The sequence below is a fragment of the Pleuronectes platessa genome, chromosome 4, assembly GCF_947347685.1.
Source record: "Pleuronectes platessa chromosome 4, fPlePla1.1, whole genome shotgun sequence".
NCBI lineage: Eukaryota > Metazoa > Chordata > Actinopteri > Pleuronectiformes > Pleuronectidae > Pleuronectes > Pleuronectes platessa.
This window is the reverse complement of record NC_070629.1, coordinates 7,977,040-7,989,593: the sequence shown is the minus strand read 5'-3', so window position 1 is coordinate 7,989,593 and position 12,554 is coordinate 7,977,040. Positions and strand designations below refer to the sequence as shown.

Below are 12,554 nucleotides of genomic sequence, written 5' to 3'. Positions count from 1 at the left end.
TATGTGAATACAGCTGGATTATTATAGCCTGTGCTCGAACTTAAAACCCTTCATTGTTTTATATAATCATTAAATATTGAGATTGGTGCCCTGTCAACGATAAATAGTAATTACAGAATGTATTATTCTTAACTGATAATTATATTGTTTTCATTAATTATTTAATTATTCTTAATTGATAACCGTATCATTTCTAATTAATTTGTTTATTATTCTTAATTTATTTATTATTATTTTTAATAAATAATTATTTTGATAATCATATTTCATGATTATTAATAATTAGCCAACGTCAAGTCTACAACATTTATTTAAATATGTATTTTTTAATTTCTATTTTATTAAATGTAATACTGTCACATGTTCCCTTCTCTACCTCGTTTTACTACCTGCTGCGAGGACAATTTTGAATTTCATGGGATCAAGAAAGTTTATCTTTTCATATCTTACTGCATCTGATTCTCATCCTATTGTAAATGATCTTATCCTATGTTCTTATCCAATCTTATATTATCTTAATGGGAATATTTAGAAATGTTGAATTCATGTGCTGTAATGATTCGGATACTAAAAGTGAGGAACCAGCTGATAGAACCAACCACCTTTGTGAACAAAACTGGAGCAGGATATTCCACAGTGTTAGGTTTGTGTTTTGTTGCTGTTACATTGCATATGTCGTAATATATTTGTGTAATCTGTCCATGTCATGGTAAAAAGCTATTCACACAAGGTGGTTCAGGTGCAGTGCTTTCTGAGGGAAGGAAGAAAACCACAACACGCTTAACATAGGCACTTTAAAATCTACCTTTCATGTAATTAAGTAGTGTAACCAACGGAGTGACATTAATGATGTGTTTGATGACATGTTACTTTATTTAAGCAGGTGGGGGATGTTCATTATGTTCTGATGCAGGACCCTTTTACCTGGGGCCCCAAAGTCCTTTGAACAATCCTGCAGATTAGAAAACCTCACAAGCAGTGAAGTTGCAGATTGCAACCAACTGAACGTGCCCTGACTTCTCCCTTTCCAAGAGTGAAGGAGAACCTACAGAGGCTTTCCGTCGAATTTAAAAGGTATAAGCTCAATTTCATTTTCCATAGTGGGTGACCAGACTCTGGGGAACTGTGTACCTATAAAGTAAGCTAATGAAAACCCAAAGCTTTTCAGTGTCGGGTGAATATACACTAATTTAAACCTGGTGCCGCAGGTATTACCCTGATTACTTACAGTATTTCATTTAAATTAATTTAGTGGATTTATTCCTTAATTTCCTGCCTGTTGTTTGGCTGATACATTATTTGAAATCAACAAAAGTAGTTGAAACTGCAGTATGGGAACATGGAACCATATCTACAGCATCCATTTAATCTCAAACTATAGAAAATATCTTCGACATTTTGCCTTCTGCTCTTTGTGTGGTAGATGCAATTGAGAGGACTGAAGGGTTTATTATAGAGGTCTGCAAAGTAGAACGATAATAATGCTGTTTGAATCTACAGTAACACTAATTAAGCTAACTAAGCTGTCATTTCTGAATCCACAACTCGCAATCTGCTGTGAGCTGAAAGTCGAAATGAGTTCATATTGCTCTGTGAATATAGGATGTTTCTAGGCAGCAAAAAGCAAAGACAGGTTTTTGTTTGTGGTTTAAGAGAATTTCATAGTAGCTTACTTCAGTGACTTAACGTTTGTTTAATGTTTCTCTCTACTGGATACAATGGATGCTTACAATACATGTCCACATTTCTCAGCTCAGTAAAAAGCTGCGTAAAATCTATTTTAATGACAGGAAAATGTAATTAAAAAGAAATAACCCTACATAAACATCCTAGTCTCAGATAAAGCCTGCAGGACTTCTGGTAAGATCTCTTTGTTCCATATGCTGGCACTATTGTTTTAGTGAAAGCAGTTCTACAGTGAATGTCCCTGAACCTGTCTATCTGCAACAAACTCCTGCGCATGTTCAACCAGTCTGTTGTTGCAAGTATCCATTTTTACGCTGTGCTGTGCTGGGGAGGCAGCATAGAGAAGAGGGATGTGGGGCGACTGGACAGGCTGGTGAGGAAGGCGGGAGCTGTTGTTGGCACCAAGCTGGACTGCCTCACAAAAGTGGCGGAGAGTAGGACCCGGAGCAGGCTGCTAACTATCTTGGACAATGAACACCACCAACTACACAGAACTCTCAACGGACAGAGGAATATGTTCAATGGCAGACTTCTGTCACGGTCATGCTCATCTGACAGGCTTAGAAGGTCCTTTGTCCCCAGGACCATTCGGCTTCATAACGCCAAGCAGAAGGAGCGGTGACACTGACACAATCACATCATTGCATCCTGTACCATAGGGTCCGACCCATTCATGTATCTGTATCTGCAATGTTCTACCTATGTATATGTGTTGTATGTATGTATGTTGGTTAAGTGTTTAAGTGTATAAGCTACTGGATGACCTAAATTTCCCACGGGATTAATAAAGTATCCATCTATCTATCTATCTAACCTGTGTCAAGAGAGGAAAAAGTGACTGCATAGACAATCTCCTCTTAAGTCTTTCTGTTGTCACTGTAGCAGCAGAACTGAATTGAGGCAATAAGACTCAGAAAAAGTGTTTAGATGAAAACACTGTTGTCTGTGGGTTAGGTTTAGGGTTAACCTTAACTTTTTCCCCCTTCATAGATAATTTGTCCTGATAGAAGCAAAACATTTACAAAGTTTCAGAACACAGGGAAGATTTTAAGCAAAACAAAATGTTTGGTCTGGGGATACAGAAACAGTATGGTAGTAATACACAAGTCAAAAAGCATTTATTTCATAAAGAGAATTTCACGATTAATGGTATTACAGGTAAACCACAAATGCTACTTCACTCTGATTCAGTAATAATATAAAATTTCTCTCTAAAGCAACAGAGCAGAACTCAATTTTTTTTTGTCTTTGTACAATGTACCAGCTAAAAGGTGCTAATTCATAGAATTCTAAAGAGAAAAAATATATAAACATGTCTAAAAGTACTGGGACAAATTGCTCTTCAAAAGCTCTATTTAATTGCATCACAATAAGCTTGTTCTAGACATTTGACTACATGCTAAGAGACAGCACTGGGCTATGCACAGAGGTTTGAGACATGTGCTAGAACTCAATAGCATTTGACTAAGCTTTGGTTCCAGTTATCTCTCAGCCTGTCCTGGTCAATCTAACGTATTTCTTATCAATGGCAGATGCTCAACTCAAACTGAGAAGACAAGCGATGTAACATTAAGAATAAAAAAAACTCTGAATGGAAAATATAGTTAAAGGATTGAATCTGTTTCCTGGTTCGGCTATAGCATAACTACTCACCATTTCTTTCCAGCTTTTTGTATTTTATTTTCATCAAGAAGCACTTTGTAATGTTCATAGAGTCAACACAGATCACAGACGTCATAAACAAGAAGAAGAAAGATCAGACAGTAACAGACATGTTTAATAGAAGGTGCCATTCGTCTAACATCAGCTGACCTCTTAGTGTCAGCTCAACCCATAAATATGTTCAAGCCCATTCTCGTAGATGCATATGAACCCCCACACACAATCAATCAAATAAATTCAAAAGAAACATTTAGGAACAACAGAGGAAAAGTACGATTCCACCAGACCACTAACGTCTTGGTTATTTAATGGTGACCTTCATTATTGACCCTGCAGGCCACCGCTGTGATCAGCGCTGCTCCCTTTCCGCTTCCGTCCTCTGACTTGTGGAAAGTCACCTGACACTGCGGAGCCAAATCCTGCAACGTTTCTTGCATGACACTGGAGAAACTTCAGGAGAAATGAGAGCGAAAAAGAGAAGAAACAAGATTTACATGAAAATTTCCCTCGGTGCTCAGATGCAGATTTTTATGTAGCACTAGATAAATATGACATATATGTTCCTAATCCTGAAACTATTGAGTTATACTGCTTTAGGCCGAGATTGCAGGGGGAACTCCCATCTTGCACTGAGCACTTTTCTCTCTCCATCTGGCAACTTACTTAGAGATCCAATACTTTACCCCTTTTTTACAAAGTATATATAGATCTCTCAGTTCCCCTTAACATGTTTCTGTATAGTTATGAGATATTTTCCTTTTATCAGAAGGCATCACTTTGAGCAGGGATGCCTTAAAAACCAGCTTCCTTTTTGTAACCATATTCTTTATAGGACTGTGACTTTATACTGTAATATAATATATATTATATACTACTGTTGAATTTAAATGTGTCAGCTTCATTGTATTCAGCCAGTTTTCTGTGTTTCTATGGTTCTCTACATCTAATCATAACATGGCAGCTGTTACACATTTCCATTGCAATATGCATTTGAAACTTTGCAGAGGTTATTGCTTATCCACATCAACACTATCTGGTTTTTGGATATGTGCTTCCATGGAAACTGTGCAACATTGTGTTTAATTGCATGTTACATCAGTCTGATACCATGGCTTTTACCTTTTGCTATTCACGGTAGGTTAAAAGACGACTGCAGGAGTTGCAAGAGGAGTTGACATGTATGATCAACCCAGGGCTGGACCCCAGATAGTGTGAATACCAATCAGTGGAAACTGGGTAGGCCTGAAACCTAGCTCTAGGAGTGTCAATCAACCTGGAGCCCCATATCGGGCTCAAAATTTGTATGGTTTATTGGACCATAATTACTACTTACTGAGGGTGTGTCTTATAAAGGGTGCCATCCACTCCCACGGTGATGGAGAGCTGATTCAAGTTGCGGTTCTGTCGTATCTTGTCGACCACAGCGGCTAAACCAGCACCACAGAGTTGAGCCGCACGCCGCGCCACCACACTACACACCTCCTTCACCACAACGCTGTCGTCACACGTGGAGCTGGTGAGACCCAGGTGCTGCAGAATTGACCGGACCTGTCGCATTGCCAGACGGTCTCTTTGGGGTCAGAGAAAATAACAGGTGTTATACATGTGAAATAGATGTGCTACTTCCAGCACCAGCTAAGATGACAGTGACTACATCCATTCTACAAACTTTTGGAATGAAAATAATTGAATGATGATCTCTGTTCAAACTGTTAGTGAATCCGAATCAGTTTTAATTCCCGTTCATACTAGCACACCTGAAAATGCATATCACGTGATCACAAAACATATACTGGGCATGTACGTATTAGTGTAAACAAGAAGGCAAGAATGTGCCAGAGTACACAGGAAGCATTTGGATATTAGTTGCAGAATTGTCACAGATTGCCCAAAGAATATCTCATCTCCTACCATATGCGCCGATATATGTATCTGCCAGTGGGTGCTCAAAAAAGTTGCATACCCCAACTCAACCCAAGTTGGGGGGGGGAGTAATCGGTACAGGCTAATAGCGGATTACTCCCCACTGCTGAGGGGAGACTTACACATGGAGAGGAGAAAGAACTGAGCTGAGCTGCTACTTCACATGAAAAGGTTTGTTACGTGCCGTGTTTTGTTTTTCTCTCTCCTCCTCCAAGTGGGTGCTCTAGAAGCACCACCACTGCCACAGCTGAGTCCTCTCTGGAATCAGGGTGTGGCCAATAAACCCTGAGCAGAGCGTCAGCTGTCGCCAGTGGGCCAAGAGGCAGTTTGGAGAAGTCGCGTGTGGACGTCCTGTGTGCATTATTGGTGTTCCGGTTTGGAGGTGTTTGGCACATTCCTTTTGAAGTGATGGACATTGCTCTTTGAAAGGTGTTCTTCTGTGTTTCTTTTTCCCCTTCCGTTTTGGGAAGGGCGTTTTGTGTTCACCATATAGTAGGTTAATAAAATACTTGTTTCTTTTAAAATGCATCCCACTGTTTTCTTGTTTTTGGCCCAGGTTATTTTCTCATACCATAGATGTCTTAGGGACGTAACAAGGTTCAAGTGGGGTATTTTATGTTTGTGTATTTTGGAATACATGTTAATAAAGGAAGGTAGGCAGTGACCCTCTCTTTCGTCTTGCTGTTTTTGGTAGACACCTAGAAAAGAAACTCAGCCATTCGTAAATTCAGATTCATGTTGATCATGTAAAAACTGCTCAAGAGAGACTTTTCTATTCGTTTCAAGTTTTAATTCGTCAGAGTTAACTTGACTCTGATGTAGACTAGCAACGGTGATGTTGTTGTTGCTTTTTTGTACTGTACTTCTCATTTTTTACTGCAGCTCAGACAAAAGTCAGATACGTTTGTACAGAAAATAAAATCTTTTTATCTATTCAATAAGATCACAGTTGGAAATTAATAATATCACAATACCAAATGTCTGAAACATGCAAGTTTGTACAGTTTGGACTTTTACAAAAATATTTAAAGCATGCTGACAAATGTGTCATACAGTAAGGTATCATTAGTAGAAAGTAAGTGCAAGTCATTTTTTGACCAAGCCTTATTCATGTACGCTTCACAGTACTTACAAGATGATTTCTAGCTGCAAAGACTCAATACACAATAAAGGGAGGATTAGGGAACTATAAATATCCCATTAGTGTTTTTATGGACACAGAGTTGGATGAGTCAACTGCTGTTAAAGTAGATTTTTAACAGAAGGATCTAAGGCACAATTTCCTTTTGATTACATTGATATATGCATCTCAGATGTTCCAGCAAAAATGTGGAAAGTAACTTCTGTCTGCAGCTGAAGCACAGCTGGATAGTAATGACTACTGTGTTGTGTCTGATCTCATGTTGAAGAGTGACTGTCTACAAAAAGTCAGCACGGAAATAACAACTTTAAACAAACACTACACCACCCATACAACCCCGTAATTGTGTGGACAACAGTAAAATCAGACCAATGCTGAGGCTGATGGTGAATAAGGTGTCATGATTGACCTGGAACACCTATATTGTTTGTGTTCAGTGGGGGGAAACCTTAGACTCTTGTGATAGAAGAAAGCAATCAGAATTTAAACAGTGTACCGTGAACAAAAGGCAGGGTGTTGGCCTGTTTAGAAAAGAAGATTCTCTTGGTCAACGCATTTCAAATACCAACGATAGGGTGATGGATGGCGCAGGCTAAAGAGATAGTTCACCAAAAAAATTCACTCTACTCCCCAGTATACCAATGGGTGATTTGTTTGAGTCCACAAAACACTTTCAAGGGTAAACACTGTTGCAGCCAAATCCAATAGGATTAAAGTAACATAAAAAAAAGGGAGGGGAGGAGAGACTCTGAAGGTAGAAGAGTCTGTAACACACACCTTTCAATCTGTGACAGGAACTTTGTCTCGAAGATGCCCCGGGTCTTGAGTCGCTCAGACAGTTGGCCTCTGAACAACAGCCCCTTCTCAGTAAAATCCATTAACACGTTTCTCACTATCTCCCCCAGGTACATGCCACTGATCATCTTCTCATACCTGCCAGAGGAAAACACACAAAGTCAACACTTTCCATAGCCACACACTAATAATAGGAGGAAAAAAAGACGGAATTTAGGTCTTCCTGATAAAACATTATATTATATACATAAATGTCATCAATAGCAATATAACAAAAGTTATAGATCAATATATTGCTAATGCAATGTGTAAGCAAAGTGAGAAGGTATATCACATAGTTGATCTACCTCAATGTTTTTCTGTTAATCGAGTACTTGTCTGTCTCTGCTCATTAAGAGGAGTTTTAAACCACAGCCTTCCCTCTGAGCAATATTCTGTCTAAAAAAAATCAAACAATTATGTGATTTTTTGTATAATTATCAATATTGACTGATCTGAAAAGGTTTATTTTGAGGTCCTTTTTGGCCATATCGACCAGCCCTAACATGAATCAAAATACAAACAAATCTTTACATGCAGAAAAGTTGTTGAAAGTGGGTTTAACTTGAGTAAATTATCAGGATGTGGGAAGGGGGGAATAAATAACACCAGATGGTATCAGCCCCTCTCATCAATTTATTCCCCAACGTGTGATAGGGACAACAGACATTCTAGACAAGATGCTTACAAAAAAAATATATAATGTGTCAAGTCAATAAAAGACCATCTATAAATACTTAAATCTAGACGTTTAAACGTCAACCACACAATGAGTTACTGAAATTATTTTCCACATATCAGATAGAGGCATGTCTGTTCGGTCAATGGCCGCTTACTTATACACAGACATACACTGACCCCGATCTGACCCCATAAAGAAACGCACCGTTTCTCAGATATAAAGTCAGTGAGTTTTAAAGTAATCATTATTTATTTGTAGTTGGATACCAAAAAGAGCGACACCTCAACCAACTACATAATAGAGTAATACTCTGCTTTTACATCAGTATATGTGTTATTATACAAAATGATAATCCAATGATGTAATACACAATAATGACAGTTAAAAGACACATCTCCGTAATAAAATGTTATAATACTGCTTACAAGCTCACAACTGCTCACATATAAATTGAAATGTTTAACCTTATATAACCTGCTGTTTTCATTCTAAGTTACAAATACAGATACAAATATTTCATCCCTATTTTTTTGTTAGCACTGTGATAAAAGTATTAATTATGATATTTTCCAAGACAGTTGTCACATCAAGAACATATAACAGCTTTCAAGTTCCTATCCATGCTACACATACAACTTGTTTTGTTACCACAAGGGGTAAAAAAGCTGTCCAAAGTGTTCTCTGTCTCGTGCCTCCTTGTGGCCCTCTCTCCCTCTCAGTCTGGCATTGACACCAACTCTTATTTAGTTCATACTGCCTTTGTGGCTCCACGTTTGTGCTGCTTTATATTTTCAAAGTGTTGAAACTGCATTTTATAGAAACATATTACAATAGATTTCCTTTATCAGAAATAACCCATCCCTTACCTCTGTTTACCCGGATTGTTGGTGCACTCGTCGACAATATGATCAAACTGGGTGCAGAAGTCATCAAGTTCACCATTGTCACCAAATGCTCCCCACTCCACGTTGACACACATACGACCTACATCCCCATCCACCAATTCAATGTTGTGCATTTCCTCCATGTAGCAGGTGTTGGTGCCTGTGCCTATGTGGACATATATTACAAGAACTGTCATGCAATGTAAAACAGAAAGAGCTTTCTTCCAGAGAGAAAACATGTGTACTTTAAAGATAGAATACCCCTCAGTGTTAGCTTAAACTATACAAAGGTAACTGGGAACTTTACCTTTGACCACTGAAATGTAATCCCTTTAACTTTGAGTCCAAGAGACAACTGATCAAATGTTCAAGAAATTTCCTCAAGTTGATGTTGAGATACCACATTCAAGAGGCCAAAAACATGTTTTTTGGGCCACTGTGACTTTCACCTTTGACCATCGAAATCTATTCAATTTATCCTTGAGTCCAATTGAATATGTGTGCCAAATTTGAAGAAATTCCCTTGAGATGTTCCTGAGATGTGTTTGAGAGGTCAAGTGACCTTATCCTATGATCACTAAATACTAATCATGTCATCCATGAATCAAAGTGAATTTGCCCGATGTAATAAAATTCCCAATGGGCAGTTCTGATATATCAAATTAACAGGAACGTGAGATCACTGTGACCTAGATCTTTGATCTCCAGGCCCCCAAATCGATTCAGTCCAAGTGAATGTTTGATCCAAATTTAAAGACATCCCTTCAAGCTGATCTCAAGATATCATGTTCAAGATAAACACAACATACTTAGTAAGGCTACTGTGAACTTTTGGTTTGAACTTCGTCTACCAAAAGGAAATCCATGTTCAAGTTAATGTTTGTGCCAAATGTGAAAGGAGTCCCTCAAGGTATTGGGGAGATATCACATTAACGAGGCTAAACTCTCCTTTGTAAGGTCCCAGTGACGTTGATCTTTTAACACCAAATTCTATTCAGTCCATCCTTGAGTTTGAGTGAATATTCGTACCAAATTTGAAGAAATTCTCCTGTGCGGTACAGCGGCATAAAAATGGCACAAAGAGTTAGAGAGATAGACTTCCAGAGAGGAAAGTGGGGAATAGAAGACTTACCTACGATGAGTCCCACCTCACATTTGGGGTCTTCATAGCCACAGGTCATCATGGTTCCCACTGTGTCATTAACCACCGCCACAAAGTTCAAGTCAAATTCCTGGAGGCAGTGACAACAAATTAATTTACAACCCCTTAGTTCTGTTACAAACAAATTAACAACACCAGAGCTGTGTGGTTGTGGGCTGGTGTTTTGTAGTTAATAGTGTCTGTTCACATCTGACAGAACTTCTAATTTAGAGCTTCACACATTTGATTAATGATGAAATAAGAGTTTGGTTATTCTTACAGTCTTTAAACAATATAAAACCAGGTCGGAATTATGTCATCATGATGTTACTATAATATGTGACAGGGATCACAATGGATTTCCCCTTCCACATCAGTTTGATATAAATTCACTGCTTAAAAGTTAAGGGAACACTTAAATCACACATCAGATCTTGATGAATGAATTATTCAAGTGGAAAATCTTTACTGATGTAAATTGTATAATTGTTGAGAACAAAATGATGTAAGTCAATGGAAACCAAAATCATTAACCCATTGAGGGCTGGATTCAAAACCACACCAAAATTCAAAGTAAGAACTTTATATCACATGCTGATTCAACTTGCGCGAATTTCATCACAGCAACTCATAATGTGACTCAGAAGGGTGTATGGCCGCCATTTGTCTGGGCATGCTCCTGATGAGTCGGTGCATGGTGTCCTGGAGAATCTCCTCCCAGACCTGGATCTGGTTACGGTACATTGCGGTGTCAGATACACTGATACATAACCTTGCTATAGGTGCTCAATTGGATTTACAGTTGGTCAGGGGGAACAAGAGGAACAGTCAATGGACGTGGCATCCTGGAGAAGCTGGACTACCTGTGCAACCTGATTGGGCTGCAGGTATAGTATAATGCTCCCAGTAGTGACAAGGACAGAAGAATCAGTCAGGAAGGTCAAGGAAAGAGCAATTGTCTGTGGCCACCACATGCAAATTATTCCCTTTTGGGGGTTGTCTTGCTTTTGCCTCTCCATTGCACCGGTTGTTACTTTCATTTGCACCACAGCCGATGAAATTGATTCACAATCATTAGTGCTTCCTAAATTGACAGATTGATAACCCCGAAATTTAACTAACTTGTATATCTTTTAACTCACTTTATACTTTGACAATTAAGTGTTTTTAGTAGTTTATTTGCATCAAGATGTGGAAAGTGAAATCTGATTTAATCCCTGTGATAGTAGGAGCATAAGGGGCTGTTAGTGGAGAGTGTCTCCAGCTGATCGCAGGTTCAACATCTGAAGCCTCTGTTCAGAAGAGTGCAGTCCTAGGAACAGCTAAGATCCTGCACAGATTTACCTTCCAACTACCAGGCCTCTGACAGAGGACCTGGGTTAGAGGAAAACGCGAGAGAGATTTTTTATATACAGTATATATATATATATATATATATATATTGACACTCCCTCTCTCTTTCCATTACAAATCATTAAGCCGACGCTATTATTCAAAGCGACTTACAATAAGTGCATTCAACCATGAGGGTACAAACCCGGAACAGCAAGACTCATATACTGGAACAGCAATCCCACTGCAATTTCTCTATTATGTTAAGGTTGTTTGTTACTTGTCATTGTGTGGATTCTTTTTTATTATATTCTTCGACTCTCGATCTTTACAGCCCACATTTATCATAAACGCTCAGAGAATGTATTTGTGTTATGACTGTAATTACCTGTCGTCTGCGGACAGCATCTTTAAGTAACATAACGACATCTTCTCCCACACAGCCACTGGCTTTGAAGCCCTTTGTCCACCTCAAAAGAATCCCCTGAACAAATAAAAGTGTTAATTGATGGGTGTGTGTGCGCACAAAGAATAACTGCATCCAACTACACTGGAGACATGTGGATGACTCTGCAACAGGGGTTGTCATTTTCTTTTTAGATATAGGTTAATAGTTATAAGTAAAGATAAACAAGCCTTGAAAAATATAATAAAACAATAGTTAAATGTAGCAAGTCTGATTAAGAAGTAAAATAAAGAATTAAATAGTGATAGTAATAGTACTAACAAATGAATAATACATAATAATTGTATGGAAGGCCTAATGCAGACAGTTACAGTTTCATCCAAGTTAATGACATTCATGTGCATATACATACATACGATTGCTAGTTGTACACTCAATGAATATTGAATCCAATAATACCTGATCCAGTTTGCTTTGATGGCAAGGGAAAGAGAATGTAAATCCCAGAGGTAAGGATGCTCCTCTCATGCCCATGTACTCAAGAAAGTCAGCGATGCACTTCACAATGTGGCTGAAAAGCTGACGAACAAGAGAAAGAATGTACAAAAACTCATAGAAACATTCGAAGGCTACATTGTACCATCTCCGAGACAAACTATTCAGCCATTCACATTGTGTAGCGGAGAGAAAATCTTGCTTCAACAAATGACTCATTAGTCCTGTGAGCTGAGTAGAGCATTGCAAGATAGGGTATTTTATAACATTTTCATTGATTTCTCAGAGAACGTCTTGATGACATGGATTTTTCTGAAAATATCCAGGTATGTTTAGGGAACTGATATTTATGAGTTTATAAAATTTGC

General features: G+C 38.4%; 1 protein-coding gene across 2 annotated transcripts in view; it reads right to left on the bottom strand.

The window, feature by feature from the left end:
• Nucleotides 1–2,787: 2,787 nt before the first annotated feature.
• hk2 (hexokinase 2) overlaps nucleotides 2,788–12,554 on the bottom strand; it is a 40,385-nt gene continuing 30,618 nt past the window's right edge. For both annotated transcript variants that reach the window (XM_053420549.1, XM_053420550.1), the window contains 7 exons: nucleotides 12,151–12,270; nucleotides 11,674–11,769; nucleotides 9,945–10,044; nucleotides 8,795–8,978; nucleotides 7,190–7,345; nucleotides 4,682–4,918; nucleotides 2,788–3,798 (listed from right to left, as the gene is read on the bottom strand). In XM_053420549.1, coding sequence (XP_053276524.1) covers nucleotides 3,654–3,798; nucleotides 4,682–4,918; nucleotides 7,190–7,345; nucleotides 8,795–8,978; nucleotides 9,945–10,044; nucleotides 11,674–11,769; nucleotides 12,151–12,270 — 1,038 coding nt within the window. In that variant the 3' untranslated portion in view covers nucleotides 2,788–3,653. The remainder of the gene's footprint in view (nucleotides 3,799–4,681; nucleotides 4,919–7,189; nucleotides 7,346–8,794; nucleotides 8,979–9,944; nucleotides 10,045–11,673; nucleotides 11,770–12,150; nucleotides 12,271–12,554) is intronic.